This window comes from Trichechus manatus, unplaced genomic scaffold (genome assembly GCF_000243295.1).
Source record: "Trichechus manatus latirostris isolate Lorelei unplaced genomic scaffold, TriManLat1.0 scaffold00142, whole genome shotgun sequence".
Taxonomy (NCBI): domain Eukaryota; kingdom Metazoa; phylum Chordata; class Mammalia; order Sirenia; family Trichechidae; genus Trichechus; species Trichechus manatus.
In genome coordinates, this window is record NW_004444078.1 from 770,570 (window position 1) to 797,276 (window position 26,707).

At 37.1% G+C, this 26,707-nt stretch overlaps 1 protein-coding gene across 3 annotated transcripts in view; it reads left to right on the forward strand.

The window, feature by feature from the left end:
* The window catches only part of TMEFF2 (transmembrane protein with EGF like and two follistatin like domains 2), a 274,215-nt gene that overhangs the window by 243,265 nt on the left and 4,243 nt on the right, over positions 1-26,707 (forward strand). Inside the window, exons 8-10 of one of the 3 annotated variants that reach the window (XM_004385573.3) lie at positions 13,852-13,975; positions 15,927-16,085; positions 20,035-21,452. In XM_004385573.3, the coding sequence (XP_004385630.1) occupies positions 13,852-13,975; positions 15,927-16,085; positions 20,035-20,299 (548 nt within the window). In that variant the 3' untranslated portion in view covers positions 20,300-21,452. Of the gene's footprint in view, positions 1-13,851; positions 13,976-15,926; positions 16,086-20,034; positions 21,453-26,707 lie in introns of those variants that run through there. The other 2 variants (XM_004385574.3, XM_004385575.3) reach the window with 2 other exon arrangements.

Here is a 26,707-nt window from a genome sequence, read left to right on the forward strand (position 1 = left end):
AGAAATGTGCAAAACCATCAATGTCTGCCTATACTTGCCGTTTTCGAGTCATTTATGGATATCCTTCTTTCATTTTATGGTTAGCAACACATTCTTACCCTCCAGCCTTTAGCTTTTCACTGAAGAAGAATGAAATGTATAACAAATATGACCTTTACCTGTGATCCTAGTCCTATCACACTGCACATATACATACTACTGAGTAGACTAGAATTCTCTGCTATGTTGCATCTTAGCTCGTCACCTACCTTGTTGGGATTGGTTGTGTCTTGAAGGGCACATCTCTGAAGTACAGCTGGCTCTTTGATGCACACAACCTAAAGGCACTAATCTTTTCAAAGCCACCACACCAAGATACAAGTGGCTGCCAAATGTATCTTCCATAGTCATAATATTTATCTGTTCATTTATTCATGCTAATTATTGAACGCTCATTTTGTGCCATTCTTTGTTCCAAACCATGAAGATAGTATCTTAAAATGATGCACAGTCTCTTCTCTAAGACAGAGTAGATTCTAGTGGAAAGTTTCTCATGTGCTTTGAATAGGTAACAGGTATATTAACGTATTGATCTGCCTTTGCCCTCAGGATGCCTTGGGTGGCTGGAATCCCCAGGGTGGTTGTCTTCTTCTATTACCACAGATAAATATTATCATTTTCTATGTGTGCCATGGTGTGAAAATTTGGGGGATGCCCTGTTCTAATGCAGTGTTTCCCAGAATGGAGCCCAGTTATCAAAAGAAGAGGGAGCTTCCCTAATCAAATGAATTTAAGAACACTACATAATGCATACCCCTCTTGGACTCTGAGAAAACCAGCAGTAACCCATATAACTTTTTTAACCCACTCTTTCTCAAACTTATTTAACTACAGACCGTTTTTCCCTGTGAAACCTGCTACAGAAATAGCAGTCCATCAACAGAGCTCTCTGTGGAAAACTGGTTGAGAGAGCCTGTCTTATGCCTTTAAGGCGTGCAGTTTAGAAGGAGAGATGGCTGTTTGTCTTGCCCCACAAAACTGAAGAGCTGTTCCTTTCCTGCTGCCCCATCTCTTTTGCTACCAACACCTGCTATTTGCTACAACAAATCTCTCCCAGTTGTCACACTGCCACAAATGGTGATTTTGCTTCTATATGTTTCCCTCTCTCTATTTGCTTTATTTCCTGCCCCTGTTACTTCTCTTATGACATTAGCTTTCCCACAGACTAGCTGAACTGGTAGAGTTACCACCAAAGGACCAATGCTCCTTTACTCCCATTTGGAAGTGAAATCAGTCATAAACATTTGTATAATCTGCACCTTTCCTCAGCTACGTTATTTTATTCCTAGATCCAAGGGGATGCTTCCTTTGTTTTCACACAGGAATTTCTTTCTGCTACTCTATTAGTTATCTAACAGGCCACTAAAGAAGCCTTGAGGTCTGAAAAGTTGGCCTCAAAATACTTGAGGTTAGACAAAATTTAGAAATCTCTCACAGATGTTGGCACTTATCATAGGCACATGGCCTATTCTTTGAGTATTATGTTCTCCAAAGAGAAAAGTTTTAAAATGAAATAAATTGTCCAGGCTGACAAGCAAGATCAAACTGAAGGCCCCTGATGACTTCCTGTCACATCCAAGGGGGTCACGGGAAGATCATCAGAGGACAAATCAATGCTCGCACACTCATAGGCTACAGAACATTTGAGTGAGCTTGGTAATTTACAGAGGAGGTGATGAGATAGGACTGGGACCAGAAAGGTGGGCCAGCTATAGGATATTTATCAGGAGAAGAAGGTCGGACCCCAAGAGCAGGAAAACTTAACGTCAGATCACCTAGCCTCACCTGTTGCTGTTGAGTCCACTTCGACTCATAGGAACCCACTGTGACAAAGTAGAACTGCTCCATAGGGTTTTCTTGGCTGTGTTCTTTACAGAAGCAGATCACCAGGCTTTTCTTCAGCAGCACCACTGGGTGGGTCCAAACCACAAACCTTTCAGGTCAGTAGTTGAGCATAAACCATTTACACCAGCATCAGATAGCCGAAGACAGAGAGAGATCAGGAGAAATGAATAGGTCAGGACTATTGTGATCCAGGGTGGTGCTTTTTAGATTGCTTGATCATCAGAATCACCCACAGTACTTTTAAAAAAGACAACTTCCCAGTCCCTTACCTAGTGATTCTGATTCAATGGAACAGGGCTAAGGACTGGAAATATACTTTTGACAAGCAGTTGAGGTGAGTCTGCACTTGAACAAGCAACATTGCCCTTAAAAGAGAAATTTTAGGATACAGGCGGTCCCCAGGTTATGAATGAGATCCGTTCTTGTGTCTTTAAGTCTGTAGGTAAGTCAGAACAGATGCATACAGTTCTTACTTAGCCTTACTTTAGCGCAAAAAAAGGCTTAATGCCTTTTCAATAATTTAAAAGCTGCACATGGAGCAAGTAAAGGCGATTGTGATGAAGAATTTGTTGCAAGTAGGGGTTGAATGGAGAAGCCCTGATGGCACACTGGTGGCGCAATGGTTAAAGCACTTGACTGCTAACGGAAACCACCACAAGGCGGCTCTGCGGGGAAAAGATGTGGCAGTTTGCTCCTGTAAATATTTACAGCCTTGGAAACTATAGGGTCGCTATGAGTTGGAACCTACTCCACAACAGTGGATTGGTTTAGGAGTTGAATAGGGGTTGGTTCGATGGTTTCAAAGTAAGGGCAAGTTTACATAACATTCAAGGGTAAGTATGAGTTGCCCATAAGTCAGATGTTCGTAACCCGGTGACTGCCTGTATTAAACATACTCCTGTATCACTTCTTAAATGTAGCTATTCATAAGAGGTCATACCACCAGCATCTGTCAGTTTGTTATGCTTCTGGTGGCTTGTGTGTTGCTGTGATACTAGAAGCTATGCCCCCAGTATTTCAAGTACCAGCAGGGTCACCCACTGTGGACAGGTTTCAGTTGAGCTTCCAGACAAAGACAGACTAGGAAGAAGGGCCTGGGCCCAGGGATGGATTACCCAATAAGCAAGATACACATGGGCTTACTTGCGCTTACGTACTAGTCTATAGTGTACAATTTCACCTGTTCTCACTTTGATGTGGCGAAACCTATGTAAAATTGTGCACTACAGATTAGTAAGTAAACACAGTTAAACATGTGCATACCTTGCTTACTATAAACCCATGTATACTTTGCTTACTTGTTAATCTGCCCTGGGCCTGACAATCTAATTTGAAAAATTAGATGATGAAAACTCTATGGATCATAACAGAATGTTGCCCGATATAGTATTGGAAGATAAGTCTCTTAGGTTGGAAGCCACTCAAAATACTCAGTGGCTACAATGGATTCTAGCATACCGACGATCATGAAGATGGTGCAGGACCAGGCAGTGTTTCGTTCTGTTGTACGTGGAGTCACTGTGAGTCCGAGCTGACTTGATAGCAATGAACAACAAAAGGTCATAGAATTGTATTTCTACAAAAACCTACCTATATACACATACTTCTGGGAGGGATATCAGAGCATCAAAATTATCTTCTAATATTCTGTAACATACAAATACTAAGGAGCTACACCTATAAGTGCTGTTCAGGTATCTAGCATTGCAAAATATCTTCGACTGTGGTTATCCATGCTTTTTAAGCTAAGCAGTTTATTAATGTTTAGAACTCTTATCCCTTAAATATTCTGCATAAGTACTATATAACATGTATTAGCCATTAGATGTGCTTTTACTACCTATTTCAGGGAATTATTTACTTCTTTTTGTTTCCAGAAGTCCAGTTTTAAACCTGTTTCCATAGAGAATTTTACATTACTCCTAGTCTCTTTTCTCTAGCACTTTTGAAATTCTGCTCACAAAGGCTTGTCAAAGAGTAAAAGCTATACCTTTTGCTCTAGTTTAAGAAACTGTAATAGCTCTCCAATTCTTAGAGTGCTCTTGTAGAAAACCAAGCTGATCACTAGCCTTACTCATTGTAATATCATCAAGTATGTCTGTACTTAGAGTTTTGGTGTTCATCATCTATTACCATAAAATATTTTTAAGTATGAGAATAAATGCATGATTGTATTCAGAAGCAGACTTCTGAGAAAAATGTTTCATTAATTTATAATTCTAGTCTCTATTTTGAAATGCATTTGCCTGCTTTTTTTTATTTTTAAGGTTCTTTTTTATTGTGCTGAAAAAGTGTAACCAACATTTCTGAGTTCTGGACAATACAAGGGACACAGTGTGAGTGACCAAATTATGATCTGTAAATTCAGAATTAGCCATATGTGGTTCCAATGTGATTTTTGAGGTCTGACATGCATATAGATATCAGTTTATCTACCGAGAAGAATGAAATTTCTTCAATCTTTAAATGAAGATGATTATAAATCCTTCCTTTTAGAATCCCACCTCTCTAGTTAACAGAGGAGATATTATTTTAAAAACTGGATGGTCTGCTTATTTTTGCTTTAGCCCCATGAGAAGCTGTGGAAAGAAGGAATCACATCCCTTTCTCTGGGCCTATTTCTACAGACTCTGTAGCCCTATCCCTTCAGCAGCCTTTCTTTCCATAAGGCAATTCTCATAATCCTCAGTTATTTACTGACTCACCACCTTCACCTACAAAAAGTTGCTCCCATAACACAGTGTTAGGATCCCTTTTCTGCTGTTAATAAGGTCTGGATGATATTTTTCTGACAAGTCTAGGCTGGATAACTGTGTCAGTGGGGAAACCTAGGGAAACACTGATTTATTAAAAAACTGTGTTCGTCATCTTTTCTGCTCTATGTTCTGTGCTAGATGCAGAGGCTACAAGGCGGGGGAGCAGATGCAATACTTGTTCTTAAAAAGGAGTTTCCAGATTAATTTACATACATACATGTAAACAACAATAGCAATTTGGTGAGATAAGTACTAAGAAAGAAAAGTGAAGTTACTTAAGTGGGCCAGTGAGCCCAGATTGAGGGGGTGAGGGAGGACATCACAGAAGCTTCTCAGACGAAGTAATGTTCACAATGAGAACTGAATGGTGAGTAGGAGTTAGCAAGATAAAGGGAGAAAAATGAGCTTTACAGGCTAAGAGAACCACATATGAAAGTCCCGGAGATGAGAGAGAAATTTCATATGATGGCGTGTAGGTGGAAGCAAGAGAATTATAATAGGTGGCAATGGAGAAGCTGGGCCAGATTCTAAGTGGCCTTCTAAGTGATTTTAAAATTTGAGTTCACTGGAAGAATAATGAGGAACAACTTTAGAGCTGTTTCTTTGGGAGTTTTTAGGGAGGTTATGATGTAATCGTTTTTTGTTTGTTTCTTCTAGAAAGATCACTCTGGTTCTAATGTAGAAAATTAATCTGGAAAGGACAATATTGGAGACAGGTAATCTAGGAGTAATGAGGGACAACTTGAGAGTTGGCTCTTTGGGAGCATTTAAGGGAAGTCATGATGTGACCTTTTATTTTATTTTATCTTTTTCCTTCTACAAAGATCACTTTGGCTCTAGTGAGGAAAATTGATTTAGATAGGGTGATACTGGAGGCAGGGTGATCTAGGTGAGAGAAAGTTATGTCCTTACCTAAGTGAATAGCTGTAGAAATATGGAGAAATGGACAAATTTAGGAGATATTTAAGAAGTAGAAATCTTAGGGCATAGTAATTTACTCAGTTAGAATTTAGAAGTGAAGTCTAGATGTCTGGTTTGAGTCACGGAATGGAAGAGTATGCCAGGGATAAGAAGCAGGGGAAGGAAGTAGAAAAAGGGGATAATGAGTGTGAGTGCCTGAGAGACACTGTTGTTGTAGTTGTTAGGTGCCCTTGAGTTGGTTCCGACTCCTAGCAACTCTGTACAACAGAACAAAACACTGCTCAGTCCTGCACCATCCTCACAATTGTTGTTTTGCTTGAGCCCATTGTTGCAGCCACTGTGTTACTCTATCTCATTGAGGGTCTTCCTCATTTCACTGACCCTCTACTTTAAAAAGCTTGCAAGCAGCCATCGAAGACATAGCAATTGCTCTCTATTCACTTGGAGCAACAGAGGAAGAAGGACAGTCAGGAATAGGAGGAGGATATGGAATGTGTGGCTAATTGTCTCCATGAACAACTGCTTCCTTTGCCATGAGACCAGAACAGGATGGTGCCCAGCTACCATTACTGAACATTTTGATCAAAGATTCCATGGAAGAATCCTGATCAAAAGTGGAAAAATGAAGAACAAAATTTCAAATTCTCATAGACTCTAGATTTTCTGGAGTCATGGAGGGTGGATGAACCCCTGAAACTATTGCCCTGAAATAATCTTTAAACCTTAAACCAAAAATATCCTCTGAAATCATCTTAAAACCAAACAATAGTTTAGCTTAACTAGTAAAAGAAAATCTGCCTTGAGCTTATGCTTCTATATGGGATCTAATTGTCAAGAGCAACTCAGAAGATTAGATAGGAGCCTTAGAGGGCAGTGAGTTTATGTTAATGAGGGAGGAACAACTCAGAAAAAGAAGGTGAGAATGGTTGCACAACTCAAAGAATGTAATCAATGTTACTAAATTGAACATGTAGAAACTATTAAATTGGTATATATTTTGCCGTGTATATTCTCAACAACAACAAATAAATAAAATATAGAAGGAAACAAAATAGAAACCTGTGATGAGGAAGAACTCTCTCAGGGAGAATGTTTAATGTGGAAAAAAAAAAAGAGAAGAACCTTGAGAAAGCATCAACATTTAAGGAATTTAGTTGAAAAGGAGGTGCCTACAAAATAGAGTATGAAGGAGCAACGTCGTCAAAAAAAGCAGGTGGTGTCATGGAAGCCCAGGGAAGAGACAGCTTCAAAAAGGAGGAAGTAGTCAGCTGTATCAAGTATTTCTGAGAGATTGGGACAGTTGAGGTCTGAGAAGAGACTACTCATTTTAGCAACAAAGATGTTGCTGACCTTGGTCAGAACTGTGTCCCTGAGGTGTGACCAGAGTGTGGTAGGTTACAAAGTGAGGGGTGGTAGTTCAGGAAGTGGAGACTGGGAGTGTACACAACACTTTTAGGAAATTTAGCTGTAAGGGGAGAAAAACACAAGAGGGCTATCAAGAGACATGGACTGAGGGAGGTTTTTAAATTTTTATTTTAAGAAGGGAGACACTAGAAAATGTTTAAATGCTGATGGCAAGGAGCAGAGTGAAGAAAAGGTTGAAGTTGCAAGAGAGAAAGGAGATAAGTGATAAAGAGAGCCCTTGAGGAGGATGGAAGGGTTAGGATTCACGATGGCTTGCCCTTAAACAAGATACTTCTCTGGGAGTTAACAGGAAGAACAAAGAAAAAAATCAGTTTCCAGAGCAGCAATAGGATCCAGGTGGGATGAGGAGTCAGGAGCTGTAGAGGGCAAATAATAAACAAATAATATATAGAGGCCAAATGTAGTCTTGTTTTTTATAAGTTCTTAATGGCATGATCTGTACGGAAAGATTCCTGGCCTTGACCTCAGTTGTGCTTATCAAAGGAGCCCTGGTGGCATAATGGTTAAAGAGCTCAACTGCTAACAGAAAGGTCAGTGGTTTGAACCCACCAGCCTGCTCTGAGGGAGAAAGATGTGACAATCTGCTTCTGTAAAGATTTACAGTCTTGGAGACCCAATGGGGGCAGTTCTGTCCAATAGGGTTGCTATGAGTCAGAATTGACTCGAGGGCAACAGGTTTGGTTTTTTGTTTTTGTTTTTGTTTTTGTGATGTTATTAAAATCTTTGTTTGCTCTATGTTCCCATGTGTATTCTAGCCTAAATCCTCCTCACTCTGTGCTGGTTAGTAACTTCAGGGTCATAGAGTAAAATAAATGTGTCACCCAAGAAGGCTTATTTTAGCAATTTATCCAGTTCTGTATAAGCAGCCTACAAAGGGGAAAATAGCTTGACTCACATAGCCCAGAAGGCTAACATGGACAGAACTTGATCATATTGCTTCTTTCTCCTGTCACTTGAGTTGTTATTTTCAACATTGTCACCAAAGAAGCACACTACGAAAGAGTTCCCAGATTAGCCATTAAGCAAATAAATTTGGCCAGAAAAGCATAGATTAAGTTTGAAACAAAAGAAACAAGGAGAAAAACTATTCATGGCCTAAAATGGCTTCCATAATTTTTTTTCTTTCTTTAAGTTTTATAGCAAACTTTGTCTTGGAAGAGCAGCTTGGAAGTGAGGAGGAATGCTTCAGTAAGAACTTGGTAGGAATAGCAGTAGAATATTGCCCCAGATAAGCTTAAGGAAACTATAGCTCTGGGCTCCTGAGAGGCTATTGAACCGTAGATCCCTATCTCTTCCCAAGATCTGATATTTACTGAGGTGTTGTCAAAGACGTCTAAAGTTCCATCTAAAGTTCCATAAAATACTGTATTTTTTAAAAATCTTCAAGGTAAATCCTCTAAGCCTATAGGAGTCACCCACTTGCTGATAGTTAATAGGCTCTTGACTGAATGGAGAAGTTTGAAAAGGACCATTATAGGCTGAATACAGCTTCTCCCAGTGGCCTGCCCTTTTCATTCTCTTTTGAGGGCAAACCATTCAAAGCCAGGGCATTTCTAAGTCAGGAGATAGAGCACGTGGCTCAGGATCTGCTTATTTTGCTCTTAATAATAAAACAAACAACCAAAAAATACTTTCCTGAGTTTTTTTCTTGGAGGTCTAGAATTTCTAGCTAAATCTGTATGAGCCTTATCATGTCAGATTCTTCAATTATAATAATTGTATTTGGGTATCTTAAGTGAAAATGTTACATAAAAGTTTCTCTCCCAAGATTTCACAGATTTCTCAGCTTTTATATATGTAAATATATTACCAGCAGAAACTGAGATAATAAAAGCCCATGCAAATAATCCTCCAGTATTGTTGCATTTCAAACATTCCAGTCCCCAAATTACTTTGTATATTTCAGATGCTGGTATTTTTTCCAATTTAAATTCAAGCAATTCTTGAATAATGTCATTAAGGCTTTGCCTGAGAATGTAATAACATGAAAATTAGTTTTCTTTCACTTTATTTTAATTTTATGTCCAGTAAGAATATTATATATGCAAACAGTGATATGAATAATCACATCTCACATATTATATTAGTGCCTGACCAGTAGTGGGACAAGAAAGAATTTCTCTCCATCCCCAACCATCCTGCTCCCATGCATGCCACCGACAAATTAGCACAGTTTTGGATCCAAATATTTTCAATTACTCTTCTCAAAAAATAGAATAATGTTCAACTTGTAGAAGAAATATTGAATTTGCGTCATTTGAAGGACATGATCTCCGTTTTGAAGAGTTACTTTTCTAAATCTTTAACAGGCGTTAAATAACTAGAAATGTATGACTGGGTCTCTGTTCTTTACAAAACTTGAGAATCGATTGTGTCCTTAAATGCCTCTATATCCCTTGCACTAGGCTGTCACTTTTAGCTAGCATTCTTATTTGAGTCTCTGTCCTAGAGGCTTAAAAAAAGAGAGACTCTTCTCATCTACTCATCTAAGCTTTGGAAGAAACTATGACAGCAGGTGAGGCTGTTGCAGAATTTGTTAAGTTGCAAGAACTCATATGGCATTACATTCAGAACCTGTTCAATAGGAGCACTTTTAATTTCTCTGAAATCAACTCTGATCAACAAGGACAATCATGATTTTATGTCTAAATTCATGGTTTATTTCTGTCTCAGGCACAATGTAAATATAATGAAAAAGTAAGATAGTTTTTCTTTCTAGTTGGTCAAATAAAATTATTTTCAAATTGCTTTGGAGGTATGGCAGTAAGCAGGGAAGGAGTAAAATCAAGTAATCACAACAGGTATGCAAGTACATGAATATTTCAATGATAGAATTTCCCTGTACTATCATTAAACATGAAATATTACAGTCTTAGATAAATATATTCAAAATGGAAAATAATGGTGTTTCAGGAAAAGTGTGGCAGATTTTGTGTCCCCAACAGAAGAGATAGTTGAAAAGATAGTAAACCAACTGTACTACTCACATGCATATGCTTGTCAAGATAACTTGTGGTGTTAAAGCGTGATGTTAAAAATTGAATTTAGATCCACAAAGCATATTGCTCCCCAAAAGGAAACAACACATAGTGAAGGTCACTTTATGCTACAATATTTGAGTTGTAGACATAGTAATAATTTAAGATATTTTATACTCTTTGAAAAAGTAAAATGTCCACACCATTAAGGGAAATGTGATTTCTCTTTGTTTATCCACAATATTTTTACTCAAATAATGTGTGCCTTCTGCATTTGTTTGCCGGCCACACCCTCCTACCATGAGATATTTTCATAGACACGCTATGCTACTTGTTTTTATAGCAAAATGTGGAAGAAGATTGGCATGATGGTGCTTTTTGAAGAGAAGGCAGCAGGGGTAACAATAAACAAGCACACACACATATACCCCACTCTGGGCTACATTGATTTAAGTCTTTGAACTACTATTCTTGGCTCTGCCCCCTGTCCAGCCACTTAACCTGTTTGACTTGTGGAAAGGCAGGGCCTTGCCATTCCCTCTTTGTCTTTAGCTTCTCCTGTCTCTTTCCCTGCAAGCACCAGGATAGAAACTGTATGTGTAGCTGTGCTTTAGAGCAGCCCACTTCTACAGCTCTTGACTAGAGTGTTGACTAGCAATGGACATACAGCCCCATTAGCTCTGCTGCGAGTAACTCAGATTTTACCAGAAATTGTTTCTTAAAAGGGTCAGGATCTCTTTCAGAACAAACCATTTGTAAGCATTAAATAGGAAACTGGATGAGGTTTTTAAAGAGATGTGAAGAGTTTCTACCATAGTTACTATCTCTCTTAGGAGAAAGAATACAACCTTACATTAAATCTCTTTTTAAATGGAGTACAGAGAAATCAATGTCTAAATTATTAGCCACAGGAGAAAACACAAAAATTGCCAAATCTTTAAATGCTTTATGATTACTTGAATATTATGCAAAAGTATCAGGATCACAAATATTCACCATGGCCCATATACTTGTTTGGCTGGGATATTAGATTTCTGTGTTTCTACTCTTCTTAATATAGTTAAATCTCATTTCTAAAATATGTCTATTGCATTACTAAAAGTGGTTATATATTCAGGTTTTCAATCAACTGGTTTACTTGGTTGGATTGACTATAAATTTGTTGACATATATTGATGATTCTTCATTTTCTTGCCCAGGGATCATTTCTTCTACTCATTTATTTTCAATCTCTCTACTTTCTTATTTGACAGTACTCCACCAGAAGCATAACAGAGCACTCCAAGTTTGGTATAAACTAATTAGCAGGTTTTTTTTAATGATGGAAACTATTCCCATCCCACATAATCAACCTGGTTTGATAATGAACTCATGAAATATCCTGCTCTGACCATGCTAAGGCTCTCATTTTGCCCTAGACTTCAGTTTATAATCGAGTATATGGTACAAACCTAGAAAGAAACTATTTGTATGGAATGAGGGACAGAGTTAAAAATGAAATAATCTAAAATACAGATTTTGAGTTGAACTTTTTTGTGCAAAATAGAAAGAAAATTCTTGATATTGTTTTGAAACTAACAGAGAGAAAATAGCCATAATAATATCAGTTAAAAAAATACTATGAAATCATGGTGTATAACTGAAGTGTAGGGACGTTACAGAAAAGTCCCCTGTATGCAGGTGTGCAGAAGCTCTGAAGGGTTACTGATGAACACTAAATAGAAGCATCCAATAGTTAGTTATGGGAGAATATCCAGAAATAAGAGTAAAAATCAGTGCTAGTTCATTACTTCAGCAGTGGGATCGACACACCCCACTGCTAAAGTCTCATTTAAACAACGGGTGCGCAGTTTGATCATTCTAGCTTGTAGCCCCCTGGCCCTGGCACAGAATGAGCCTAGTCTTCTCCCTGGGATTCATGAATGACCACAGACATCCCAAAGTACATCTGAACATCTAAATATCATGGTTGCCCCACATCCATTTTGGTCACATTTCCATATTGGAAATTTCACCCAATACTATCCACTTCAGTTTTAGTATATTTGCTTACTGAAGCTGTAATTTGCTACTGAAAATACCATGCCACAAAATTCCAAATTAGCCTGAAGGAATGAGTAAGAAACCAAATGAGACAGAGTTATAGATACTCTTCATCTTCTGTGTGGAAATGGTTCATTCAGTTTAATGGTAACTATATGGCATAATGGTTAAGAACTCAGCTACTGACCAAAAGGTTGGCAGTTCAAATCCACCAGCTGCTCCTTGGAAACCCTATGGGGCAGTTCTACTCTGTCCTGTAGGGTCTCTATCAGTTGGAATTGACTTGACGGCAACAGGTTTGGTTTTTTGGTATATCAATGATGAAATATTTTAATGCCAAAAAAGGATCACCTGTTGTCATAGCCAAAGAGCTACAGATAAAAAACAAATGAATGGCATCTCCAAGCTTTCTAGCACATTCATGGTAAAGACGTTAGCACTAATCTTGGTATGTAAATTGAAAAATTATCTATCTTCCTAATGTACATAAATATCCCCACACAAAAAAGCACTACACATATTTCACAATTTATTTCAAATGTTAATGCTTCGCAATGGTTCTTAGATCTTAAAATGTGTAGATATTTTACAGCTCTGCTTAAATATAAGTGATCTGTTTGTCTCTTTCACTAACACCAAAGATATTGTTTTTTCTCCTGATGAATATGCTCATCATCCATAAATTCCAGTAAAAAGGATAAGGATGAACTATAATAAAAGAATACCCTCATGGGCAAATAATAGAAAATAACTGATTTCATAAAAATGATACTTCATTCACATTCTCCAATTACTGCTAACCAGTTACTATGGTGTTTAAGAGTATATCTAGACTGAAGACAAGAAAAGTTCTATTTCTCATGTGTTGGGGGAGGAACTTCCAAGAACATCAAGTTTCAGATTATAAGTAAAACTTTAAAAAGGCTAAACTTTTTATTATAAAATAAACATATAAATAAATCAAAAAGACCACTTAGAGATATTGTTACAAATATGAACCAAACATACTGGGACCAACAAAGGTCAGAAAAACATGTTTAAATATCTTTACAGAAGCTTGAGAAACCAAATAAAACTTGTTCTTAATGACAGGGAAAAGTGTTCATTTTAGAGCACAGGTTTTTTTTTTTCTTTCTCATAAATTTAAATTTTACATAACATTGTTAACATAGGCCAAATAGTATGCATTGAAATATACTTATTCAGTATGTACTGTATGAATATCTGCATAAGTGATTCTAGAATAACTTTTGCTCTTCCAATGGCTTTATTTTGGCAATAAAAAAATGTATGGGTGCTAGTAAAATTTATGTTCACAGGAGATGAAAAAAACATCCCTGAAAGAATACATTTGCTGAAATTTGCATGCGATTTTGGAAAATGTCTGTTTAACAATTGAACGTAGTCATATTTTAACTTCTAAGCCCCCACATCAAGAAAGTATCAAGGTACTGGAGCAATTTATTCTTAGGGAAATTATGCTGGGCTTTGAAATTCAAAAAATAGGATACTTCTTCTTGGATTATTTTATGATCTATGTACAGTCTCTGCACAAGGAAAATTAAAGCTGTCTGATAACTCATAAAAACATCACTGGCTGTTGAAGATGTAGAAAATTGCCTAAAAGCATGAAAAGCACTGGGTAATTTTGCAGTTTCCTCTCTCAACACGATTGTAAAGATGTCTTTCAGTTCTTTCTCCCTCTTTCTTCTGAAGCATGGCCTTTTAGTGCTTGCCCTTTTAAATATCTTTGCCTACTGTAGCTTTGCTTCTTAATGTACGGCTTGATCCCACTGGGCTAAGAGAGTATTTACAGGGGTGCTTGCTTTTATCTGTATTCACAGAGAATGCTAACAAATTAGAAGAAAGTGCCAGAGAACACCACATACCTTGTCCAGAACATTACAATGGTTTCTGCATGCACGGAAAGTGCGAACATTCCATCAATATGCAGGAGCCATCTTGCAGGTAACATTTTCACTCTTTAACTATTTAAATGTATAAAGTTAAAAACGTAGAAACTGCAAATTGGTTGGCATTCTGCTTGAGTATGTGATCATCAACAAAACTTTTCTCTGCCTCTCCTGCGCACACACACACACACACACACAAAGCACACACAGGAAATCTACAAAATGTTTGTGTCTTATGCACTCAAATACTATGTAGCACATTATTACATATATCCTAGTAGAATTTGAAATCATACTTTGTGCATTAGAATCTCCTTAAAGGCACAGACTTCTCTGTATTGTTCACCACTCTTTCCCCTGAACCTACCTCAACCTAGAACAATGCTTGGCACCTATAAGGTGCTCAATAAACATTTCTCAAACAAATTAATGGATGGTGTCTTCCTGTACATCAGATAACATAGTTACCTTGAGGAGTTAATCTTTTCCTACATCCTTCTGATCTTCTAATAAGTATCATCCATCTTGGTTTTACCAAGTCCTCACTATTTTCTATGCATCTCCTATCCACAAGCCTTGTATAATGGATGGATTATTTACTATACCTCCACAGTCTCAAACTCAGTGGAGATGCAAAGAAATTGCTTGTCTGGATCTAGTCAATAAACAGAAATATTTGTTGAATTCATGGCTAGGATATAATTATTTCAGAAATGGTAAGAGCTAAAGTAAAAAAACAAATGTGTTTTTATTTAAATCAATATATTAGTGATGTAGGATGAAATAATGGGTTGTTACATAATGAATTATCTCTTTCTGTCTTCTCTCTCTTGCTGCCTCCTTTTCCCTCCCTGCCTCTTCCCCTCCCTGCCTCTCTACCTCTTTCCATCAATGTACCCCTCCCTCCCGCTCCCCACTTCTTTCCATGCCTGTCTCCCTTTCTCCCTCTCTTCTTGTCAAGATCTTCCTTTCATGTTTCCCTTCACTGAATCCTCTAGCACCTGCCTTCTAGAGAAGCCAGGGAAAGTGAACATAACTGAGGTTACTCCTGCTGCTTCTCAGCAGAGCTGCCATTGTTAAACTCTTCCTGCTGCAGAGAGGGAAGATCCCAGGATATAGTTATGAGATATTAAAAGGGAAGTCCTCAAATAGTTAGCAAAATCAATGACAAGTTGATTCCCTTCAATATTGTTTTGATAAGAGCAGTTTTCTCATTTTGTGGTCAGATGCTAATCTTCACATGCAGACTGTCTGCCTGAGCTTTTTGGGCAGGGATTAGTAAGAGGAATCTTTCATTTTCAGGTCAAGCTTTTGGTTAGCAGCCAAGCTGTTAACCACTGTGCCACCAGGGCTCCAAATAGCACATGGGTGTGTTTTTCAGAACTATATTGCCCATATCATAATTGCTTTTTTTCTAACAAAATTTAACTTTCTAACATCAGCAGATGACTTTATGACTGGTAAATTAAAGAAATGGCTCTTTTTTGTGCTACTGGTCACAATATTTTCAACATTTGTTCTGAGAATAGCACAGGAAATGTGTTATCCAATAAATAAATAAATAGCTGTAACTTTAATATCCATGTCATCAGAAACAAGCCTTTTCTCAGGCAATAATATTGACTTAGATTGATTAAAGAGCAAATTAAAACAAAAATGTAGGGCCCACCTAAAAAAATACAGGAAGAACCATTATTCCTAGACATCTATTGTCTTTTCTGTATTGTCATCAAAAACAAATTATTTACCAATCCTCCTATCTTCGAAATCCAGTATTATAAGTATAAAAAGAAACCACATATCTTCCAAACTAAAAATGCAAAGAAACCATGTTGAAAATACATAGTTAAGAACCTTACCAACAAAGTAGTATTGTTTTAAAGAGGGAGATAAAAAAAACAAAAACAAATAAAACCCTAATTCCCTGATGAAAATAAGCATCTGTTGGCTATCTATAAAAATTAATCCAGCAGCTACCAGTAAATGGACATTATATTTTCTTCCAGGTGTGATGCTGGTTATACTGGACAACACTGTGAAAAAAAGGACTACAGTGTTCTATACGTTGTTCCCGGTCCTGTAAGATTTCAGTATGTCTTAATCGCAGCTGTGATTGGAACAGTTCAGATTGCTGTCATCTGTGTGGTGGTCCTCTGCATCACAAGGTCAGTAACTGAACTCAGTGACAACTCAAATAAGGGGATATGTTGCTCTTTGTTGTTTTAATCAGATCACTCTGATTATGAGTCCCTTCATGGACTCCAACCATCCGTTCTCTGGGAGTCCTGTTTCCTCATCATAAGAGCATTTGAATAGACAAATGGAAAGATATTGATTTTCATGCTGGAGTGGCACAAATTATTTTCATTATTTCTGCATTATGATGAGGATTATTTATATTCTAAGCAAAGGTCATTTTTTTCCCTAACGTGTAATTCTAACCTTTGTTTAAATATGCTTTTCTGTTTTAACTATTAAAGGTCAGCCCAGTGGCATCACTAAGGTCTGTGTCACCCAGTGCAGTAAATCATGGTGTCACCCCCACCCATGCTAATTACCACAATATTGTAGCTAAAACACCAGAAGATTTGACAAAATCAGCGCGTATAAAAACACTGGTGGCAACAAAAACAACAGAGCATGCTTGTAGCGCATGCAGACAAAACCAAGTGATTCGAAACATCATTGTGATTGGCTAATAATGACAGCTCTGACCTGAGCGCATTAGAAGGTTCAAAACATAAATTAGCATAGAGTTTTAGCCTTGTAGGTATATTGATAAATGTAAGCTGGGCTTACAAAAAATGTTTTTGTTTTTATAACTAACTACAGGGATATTGTTATAAAAAATAATAAATTTCTGCTGAAACACTGCACAAAAATTTTATAGGCAGTCATTTTAGTGACACCCCCCTAACAGTGTCATCCAGCGCGATCCACATCCCCTGCACCTCCCTAGTGATGCCACTGGGTCAGCCTTCGGTCAAACTGCTAACAGACTATTTAAATGATCAGTTTCCTTACTTACTTTTTAAATTGGTATCCCAAATGAGGTCAGAGTAGATTTTATACAAGGCTTAGACAATTAAATTACATATTTCATTTCTGGCACTTATATTTCTAAATATAACTTTCAGGTATAATAATTTTCAACATATCTTGGTATCGAGAATAAATATATTCTTATCCTAAACGAAGATTAGAAAATAGCTTTTAATCACAAAATGCAAAGAAAATAGTTGTAATGAAAAAGATTGTTTTAGTAAATGAAAATCTTAGATATATGAAAACATGCAACAAATATCACAACAAAATTTTGTATCAAATTCCTAGTCTAATCAATCAGTAGCTGTTTTCCTGGAGAACTCAGCTGAGAAAGATTTGGAAATCTAATTGCGATTCAATAGGAAGGGAAACCCTGACTGACCGGTGAAGTCTGACATTGGGCTTAAAGAAGTGAGGCCAGATATTTGCTAAACTTCATTAGCATATAGACCTATAGCAACAAAGAATAAGATACTATTTATGTCTTGTATAACCAGAAAAATCATTGAAGATACTTTTTTCTGACTTGATTTCAGTCTCCTTTTAGAAGTTCTAAGGAAGTTTTTTCAAGGTTTTCACCAAATTCACCAAGCAAAACTCATTTAGACTTTCATTCATTTGTACAGCTCTACAGTAAATCAGAATGCTTCCCAAAAAAATTATTTTCAAAAGACAATAAAATAAAAGAAAGTATCATTTCTTTAGAAAATAAAGGATATAATACATCTCAGTATCATTGCACTATCTTCTTTGAGGACAATATGGATTTTGCTCTTAAAAAAGACAAAATACAGTTCATAAATCCCGCCTGGCCTAAAGGCTTAAGGGAAGATCAACGACTGGAGCTTTGTGCTGCTCTAAGCCCAGTTGGGTTCATCAACTCAACTCTCATGTTTAGATGCAAAGTGAGTCAGTGGATTATGTTAAAATAGATTCTGGGTAACATAACGATAACTCAAGAAATCAAAAATACTGAATATTAAACAAAAAGAAAATAATCTAAAACACAAGAAACTGCCCCACTATGAGTCTGAGTTTTCTAATATCTAGGTAATATTAGTACATGGAAAATGAAATTCGCATTTAATGGATATAATCTTAAAACAATAAGATTGCTACTTCATGTATGACAAAAATGCAAAGCTGTAAATACTTCAGATGTTTTCAAGTCTGCTGTTAATCACAGTTCCATCCACTAACCACTTTTCCATTCTTACCAGTTGCTGTCAATTCCAACTCACGGTGACCTCATGTGTGTCAGAGTAGAACTGTGTTCCACAGGGTTTTCAGTGGCTGATTTTTTGGAAGTAGATAGCCAGGCCTTTTTCCGAAGTGCCTCTGGGTGGACTCAAACCTCCAACCTTACGGTTAGCAGCTGAACGTGTTAAACATTTGCACCACCTAAGGACTCCAGTTCCACCCTTTCCACGCTAGAAATTGTATGCGCGTGTATGTGTGTATTTAACATGTTATTTAATAACATTATGAAGAGGTACAAGTATCCTCATATTCAAGATAGGAATCCTGAGATAGAAGTCAGCAATTTGCCAAGTTCACACATTGCTGAGCAGCAAGGGCAAAATTGTGTACCAGAAGCTATGCATGTAACCACCACTCATACTGCCTCTTGGCTGGTCATGTTTTTATATACCTGATACTTAAGACTACCTAAACTGGACTCCAAATTAGAATAAGCCATTTCTTTAAAGCATATGGCCTTTTTAGTTTTCCATGTTAAATTAACATACCCCCTATATGTTTTTAAGGAAGAGGAACAGCATATGAATTAAATTAGCATTATCATGATGCATTTTTAAAATCTTCCCTAGCATCTGCAAGCCTTCCAAAGGTTTTCCAGAAGTCATATTAGTGAATAAACCACACCAACACCCAATGTAGACTCATTCCATTTACTTGACAACTTTCTGCTCAGAAACCAGATTTTCCAACCCCGAAAAGTTGAAGTTTTTCTCTCTCCTCTCTCCCCAGGAAATTCTAGTTTCCTGATGACCGGGCCACACTTATCCACCAAAATCGATTCTAAAATACCCAGTTGCAAAAAAAGTTTACAAAATCACACCAAGCAGAGGCCCCTTTATGCTCTTTCATTTGCTTTTAATCTCCTTCTCACTCATTCTCTGCTCTTTTCTAGCCCTCTTTACTTTCTCTTCTCCTCCTGCCACTTTTTTTTCCCTAATTCCATCTATCCCCTTGTTGTTCTTTACTCTTTTAGTCAAACACAGGTCTTCCTTCTAAACACAATGTGTGTCACAAAAAATGTGAACATCCAGAGACATGTTCTGGAATAAAGAGAGCTACCTTGTTAAGAAGCTGGATTGCAGAACTTTTTATCTGCGGCTTGCTGGGATTATGATTCCTAGCTCCATGTTCATTTTGACGGATCTACAAATAAACAAACAAACAAAAAATCTTTATTCACACAGAAACACACACATTTTCCCATATCCCACAGCTTGTTGTAATAGGATTTTATATGAACTTACATTGTTATTCTTGTTTACATAGTCAAAGCATTCTTTTGTTACAAGAGAAAAAATTACTGTATCAGAGCTTTTTAGAGAATTTGACTGAATTTTAGCTTTTTATAGAAGCTAAATAATTGGTACCAATTTATGTCTCTAACTTACAGTATTAGTGTACTAAAATGATATAAGCTGAATCAAAAACAATATCCCTTTCCATTACATCTCAGATATTAACAAACTGGCTCCTTCTCTAGTTTGATAGCATTTAAACTTGTAGCAATGAAATGCCAATATAACATTCGTCCTTAAGACATTTAAAATATAAAATTGTTGAAGACCTTTAAAGTGAGTTTAGATGAGCCCACAACTTGCTTGATTGCACTGAGCTGAGTCATTCTTTGTGCTTAATGAGTAAACAGTAGAGGACAAGGTAAATGTATTCCTCGCAACTTCTGCCTCTGTTCTTCAATTCTCAACAGATGCTTAAAGACGACTGCAAGGAGAAGCAAAAAATAACTTTTCTACTACTAATGAATTCTGAATATTTTAATAATTTACTTAATCCACAGCTCCACTGTCATAGGATCAAACTAGGTAATAGCACTGGACTAAGATTTGTAAACTTTCCGACCTTCCAGGAAATGCCCCAGAAGCAACAGAATTCACAGACAGAAGCAAAATACAGGACACTACAGTTCAGACAACACAACAAGAGCATCCACGAGGTTAATCTAAAGGGAGCATGTTTCCACAGTGGCCGGACTACCGACAGTTTGGACTACACAATACAGTATTATAGACAAAAGAATAAGACGAGATCTACACATGTTGCCTTGCATTTGTGGTAATCTACACCAATGAAAACATGTACTACAGCTATATTTGATTATGTATGGATATATTTGAAATAGTATACATTGTCTTGATGTTTTTCTGTAATGTAAATAAACTATTTATATCACACAATATAGTTTTTTCTTTCCCATGTATTTGTTATATATAATAAATACTCAGTGATGAGAAAAAATTGGCATTCTTAAATTTGCGATATCTCATAACTGTAAATATAATCACGCTAGTACAATCTGTACAGGTGCCAGTATTTCATCTTTCTCCACATCTTGAGACAGAACATTAGTTTATACAGGACTCGATGGCTAGGTTTTGAGTGATTCCAAGATCAAGGGAAATGATGGTTATTGGAAAAGAGAAAAAATAATTTACTTTATATCGAGTGAGGATAAAATATTTCAGATCTTTGAATCATCTCTATTTCATCAACTTTCTTCCCTAGTCTTCCGTTGTCATCCCCAGAGCAGAAAAATCTCTGGCATATAAATTAAATCAAAGAAGAAGGGTGGGGGGAGTGTTTTATAACTCATAAAGGAGAGGGAGAGAAGATATTGGTTTTTATTTGGGAAGCAGTTTAGAATCTCCAGTAAAGAATATATATCCAAAGGGTTCTTGAGCAAGGTACACCTCAGAGTGGCAAAATTTATTCCACTTAGGGGAGTGAAATTAACAACTAAGGGAAAAAATAAAGTCATTAAATTTGAAACATCAAGATAATGAATTCTTAGAAGAACCTTGCTATATTTACAGTATGTGGTTCTTGGAAAAGAAGTTAGAATCACAACTAAATACCTCATGAATAGCTTTATGGCACCATTACTTGAAATGGAACTAAGATGATGCTAGTATTTCTTGAAAACAGAGAAACTTGTTGTAAGTGTATTTATATGATGAAATAAGAAAGAAAAGTAACCCCATAGCATCAGAAAAACCGTAGTGGAAGTTGGTTTGGATTTTTATTTGTTCAATTTAAACATACAAATAGGTTTAATCACTTTGTTTAGAAAAAAAACTGTGAAAATTCTCAAAGAATAGTTGAAATAAGGTGAAAATAACCGATGAAATAATTGCCTTATATCATTTACCTCTGTGTAGCTTTTCATGGCTAATACAGTAAATCTAAATAAAGTTCTTTTTGTCTCCTTCAAATGACCTCTGCATGCGCTGAAAGGACTTAACACTGCTGTGTCCAAAAAAAAAATGATAATAATAAGACATGAATATCAAATCAACACTTTCTGAATATTAAATATTCAGTGAAAAGTAAGTTTCCTGAAGTGATATTTAAGATATTTGTTAAAACATAAATAAAGGTGACAATCTAACTAGGATTTAGGACTGTGAAGAACCTGGTTTTCTGGGTTAGTCATCACTTGGAAAAGTGTGAATTTATTGGCATAATCATTACTCGAATATTTCCACAAATAGGTCTTATGCTATGTGTACAAGACAGATTATTTTTAAATTTCTGTATGGAAGTTTAGTTTGGTTAACAGGTGCGGAGCTGCTGTCCTTCGTGAGACAATGATAGTGGTAAACAATCCTTCTTCCTCCTAAAAGAAGAACAAAAAATGCAGCATCCCAGAGCTTCATGGAGTTTGAAAGAAACAGTCCCACTGACTTTTACTCTGAAATGATTTGCTTCATTAGATATTTATGCATTACTTTACAGGAATTTTAATCAAAGGATCATGTAACCTTAGTGTTGCAAAAGTCCCTGGAATTAGTAATACCATATACTCTTGTTAACCTCCATTCTCAACCATCCTGTGAAAGAATCCCTTTTAAAAAATGCATTCAACAAATCTTAAGTGAGCATATACTATGTGTCAGGCACTATTCATGGTCCTAGAGAAACAGAAATAAAATATGGTCTCTACACTAAAGGAACTCACTGTCTAGTGCCAAAAGACACCATCTAGCCTCTACTTGCTTATTTCTAATAATTTGGAATCAAAGCCCTTTTACTCTTGGACAATTCTGATTTTGAGACAACTCTTCCTTATATTAATTTGAAATATACTTCCTTGTGGTTTATACTCATTGCTCTTATTTTTCTTTCTGGAATAAAGAAATAATGACTGAAGTAGTTATAAATATAAAGACAGCATGTTTTTCCACTCCCCTCCCGGCCTTTTTGCAAGGATTTTCTCCTCCAGGAGAAGCATCCTTAATTTCCTCAACTCTTCTGCATATTATATGGTTTGCATACTTCTCTAGTATCTGTATCATTCTTCCTTGGGCAAACTCTACATTGTTAATGTATTTCTTTAAGTGTGAAGCTCAGAATTGCAGTCTGCTGCAGGTACGGTCTGACCAGCACAGAATATAGTAGAATTTATAGAAAGCAAATTTAACTGAGTCATTAGAACTAAAATCCAAGTCGTATTTTAACAACACATTTGCTATGGGATCTTGAGCAAGTCACTTCATATCTCAAGTTTCAATTTCCTCATCCATAAGATTACTTGTAGCTCTGTAATTCTGAGACATGATTTATTCAGAATCCAGACAGTATACTACCCCAAGACCACATTAATTTGCTACCCAAAGATCACATTAATTGTTTTTGCAGCTTGTCCTCAACTTAAACTCAAATAACTCTTAAATGAACTGCTAGTAGGCCATGTCATTCATTCATCCATCCACTAATTCATTATACATATACTGAGGGCTACTGATTACCAGCACCATGCTAGGCTATGAGAAGACAAGGATAAATAAGGCAGAATCCCTGCCTGAAAGGAACTCGCTATCCGATCAGCCTGGTTCCTTGCATCAAAGATCTTCAGCCCTGTGGGGAGACTGAGAATTAAATACAAATTATAAAGAATGTAAGAAAGGCTGTAATCATGATCAATTCAGAGTGCCTGGAACCCTGAAGGAGGAACCTCTGGACTGGGTAGGTGCTCCGCTTCACAGAAGGATAAACACAATGACTGCATCATTCTCCACACACACTGACTTATTGCTTCTGAAATTTTATACACACTCCTCCTGCTCTCGTCACACCCTTCTTTTCTTGATAATACCCAAGGCAAATATCAATTTATTGGTGAAGCTTCTGTGACTCCCCTGGTAATCTTCCTAATTCTATGGCACTTTCCATATTGTTCCTTAACTGTCCATGCAGGTCTGTCAATTCTTTAGCCTGGGTGCAATGAGAAGGCAGATATTGGTGCCTTGCTGAGTGTTTCCATTGATTCAGCAAACACGTACTGGATGCCTACGCCATGCCAGACACTATTCTAGGGGCTGTGACAGCAATGAAGTAGATAAACAGGTCTCTGCTCTGTGGCTTGCATTCTAGTGAAGGAAAGTGAGTGTGGTGGGTGAGGGGAGACAAACAATAAACAGACAAAAAAAAAACAGAAAGTTATAAAATAATTAAAAATAGAATGAGGTAATTCAGGGTGACTTGATGGTAGTGGGATTGGGTACCTTCAGGAAGAATGTGGTATTTAAAGTTTGGCCTCTGAAGCAAAACAAATATGGTTCCCAGTCAAAGCTCCACTTTACCAACTACTTAACCTTGGGCAAGTTGCCCAGTTTCTTTATGCCTAATATCTAAAATGGTGAGAAAAATGTCTTTCCATACCCAATATAACTGGCGTGAAAAATAAACGAGACAATCCACAATAAATGCCTAGACCAGTGACATGGACAGTCAACTTTCAATGTATGTTAACAATAGTTTTTATAGGGATAGAATAAATATTTATTGTAAAAGGAGATAAATAAGAAAAACAATATTCTATTAGTTAAATAATGCATAAAGGGAATTACATGGTCATAAGGAAAAGGAGTCAGCAATCATGCTTCTCAAAGGAGTGTCCCTTGCATCTTTGGAGACAGGAGAGCTGGTTTTGGTTCTGCAAAATAAGGCAATATGGAGTTCCTCTAGAGTTTTTCAGGTGAGTCCACTGGCACTGCGTGTGAATAAGAGAAAGAATCATTCTTCCATCTTTAGAGCGGTCTATCCTGGTAAAGCACAGTTAAGCCTCTTGTGTGTTTCCAGGCGCAAGATGAGTGAGTCAATACTTCAGGTCTTTGCAGAGCCAAATTCTTGACTTTCACAAATCCTTGAGAAGTCAGAGCAGACTACTGAAATATGACAGAGATTATATCAAAGTCATATTAGACTCTACTAATGTTTATCTTCAGTTGCTACTTCCCTTTTCCAAAGTCGTGCAGCACCTGTAAAAAAAAAAGTTGTCTTCCAGTCAGTTCCAACTCACGGCAACCCCATGTGTTGTAGAGTAGAACTGTTCCATAGGTTTTTCAAGGTCGTGACTTTTTGGAAACAGATTGCCAGACCTTTCTTCTGAGGTGCCTCTGGATGAGTTCAAACTGTCAACCTTCTGGTTAGTAGTCAATCTCAACTGTTTGTGTCACCCAGGGTCTCCTTGCACCACTTGTACTGTCCCCCAATTACAGTATAGACTTCAGTAAAATTAATCAGCTGGATATTGATAATAAAATTTTTCACTGAATTAATTGGTGTGCTCTATATGAGCATCCACATTATATGAAGAGTAACTATAAAGTAATAAGATTAGTTTTATAACCAATATATAAATATACAAATGAATGTGACCCTTTGAAATCACCATAGGGAAGACAAGTGTGATATGTGGTCCACCAGTCACATTCAGACCTCCTTCCAGCCTTGCTATGGATGGAAATCTACTTTACTGCTTCACCCAGTCTGGGCATTGGGACCTTGAATGATACCTATCTCCAGTAATACCTTAAAAAGTTATTTTACCTTGAGTTTTTTGTTTACTTTTAACTTATTAATTTAATCTTCATTATTTCTTTTGCAGCAAGTAAGAGGTGAAGGAAATAATGCTTTTCTCAATTTTCCATACCAAATTTAATCCAACACAAGAACCTAACTCAGAGTTAATGAGAAGTCTAAAATCAAGTATTATAATGGAGAGAGGAGGGGACAGGACAGAGTTCTGGCCCTCTGTTCCTAATGATTCCTTTGCCATTGCTACACCTTCTAGCCCTTCTGATCCATCAAAGGCACTCCTTCCACATCAGGCTTTGCCACAGAGATTTCTCTGAGGCAGCAGCTCTCACACAGCCAGCCCATTTCTAGCTCTTGTTCCCTCAGCAGGGTACAGTTGAGAAGGAGTGGGAGCCAACTCTAAGGCAACTAATAGCAACAATAGCAATGTTCTACCACTCTGTGAACATCTCTCCTCCCGGGCTTCCTCCCATTCTCAAGAGATACAGCCACCTCCCAGATTCCGGTCTTTTTCCTCACCTCATAAAGTATCCAACCTCTGTTGCTGCTCTTCTCTGGTACAATCTGACTTAATTCTCCTCCATGGACCTAGATCTTGGAAACAAAGGCCTTTTTATGAATCCAGCTGTGCAAACAAAGCACAGAGCAATGTCTCGAATTGTCAGAATGCATCACATTATTAATAAATATATTACATAAGTAATATTTGATTAAACAATAAAATTAGGAAGTACAGATAAACCAAAAACAAAACATAATCCCACCATCAAGAGATAACCACTACAGGGTCTATATATATTCTTTCAGAAAATATCTAGGAATACATGCTGAGAGTTTTTTAAGGCATTAAAATAATTTCATAACAACTGAATCTTCATAAAGAATAAGTTCTAAAGGTTAATAAACAGTCATTTAATCATAATTTATCAAGCTATAAATATATACAGTGTGGTTCTTGGGTAAGTTTCAATCTCTCTCAGTAAGGAATCAGTGAGACCTTTAAAGAGTTTAGCTGAAAATAATCTCTAGCTCTTCCCGTTGGCATCTTTATCTTTCTTGTCCCCATATCACTCAGTTACCACCATCTCATATACTACTTTGAAGAGGCCCTTTCTACTCTCAGAGCTTTCACACCAGTTGCAGGACATTCTCAGTCTCACAAGTCTGCAACTGTCCAGAGTTTACCCTCTAAGTTTGGGGACCTCACCTACAGAGTGTCTCCCTAATTGTCCTTGTGCCTAACTTGTTTCTGCCTGGTGCTAAAGACACCAAAGCAGCCTTACCCTCCACTCACCTTGAGAATGTTTTGTTTCTTTGCAGTCTGTGAAGGCCTCTCACTGATCCCTGGGGCTAGAGAAGCCTTAGGTTTTGCCATTTAACCATCTCATGCCCACAATGCACTTGTTCTAACTCCCCCATTCCTCTAACAGCTCGTGCTAAAGGTGCTTAAGGTTAAACTCGGGTTGTGACCAGTGCTACCCGCTGAACTGAGTTCTTTTCCAAACTGAGGCTTTCCTTCCCCGTTGATACCTCTTTCCCTACCTTCTAGGCCATCATAGTCATCTAGTGCTTCTATAACAGAAATACTACAAGTGGATGGCTTCAACAAAGAGAAGTTTATTCTCTCACAGTCCAGTAGGCTAGAAGT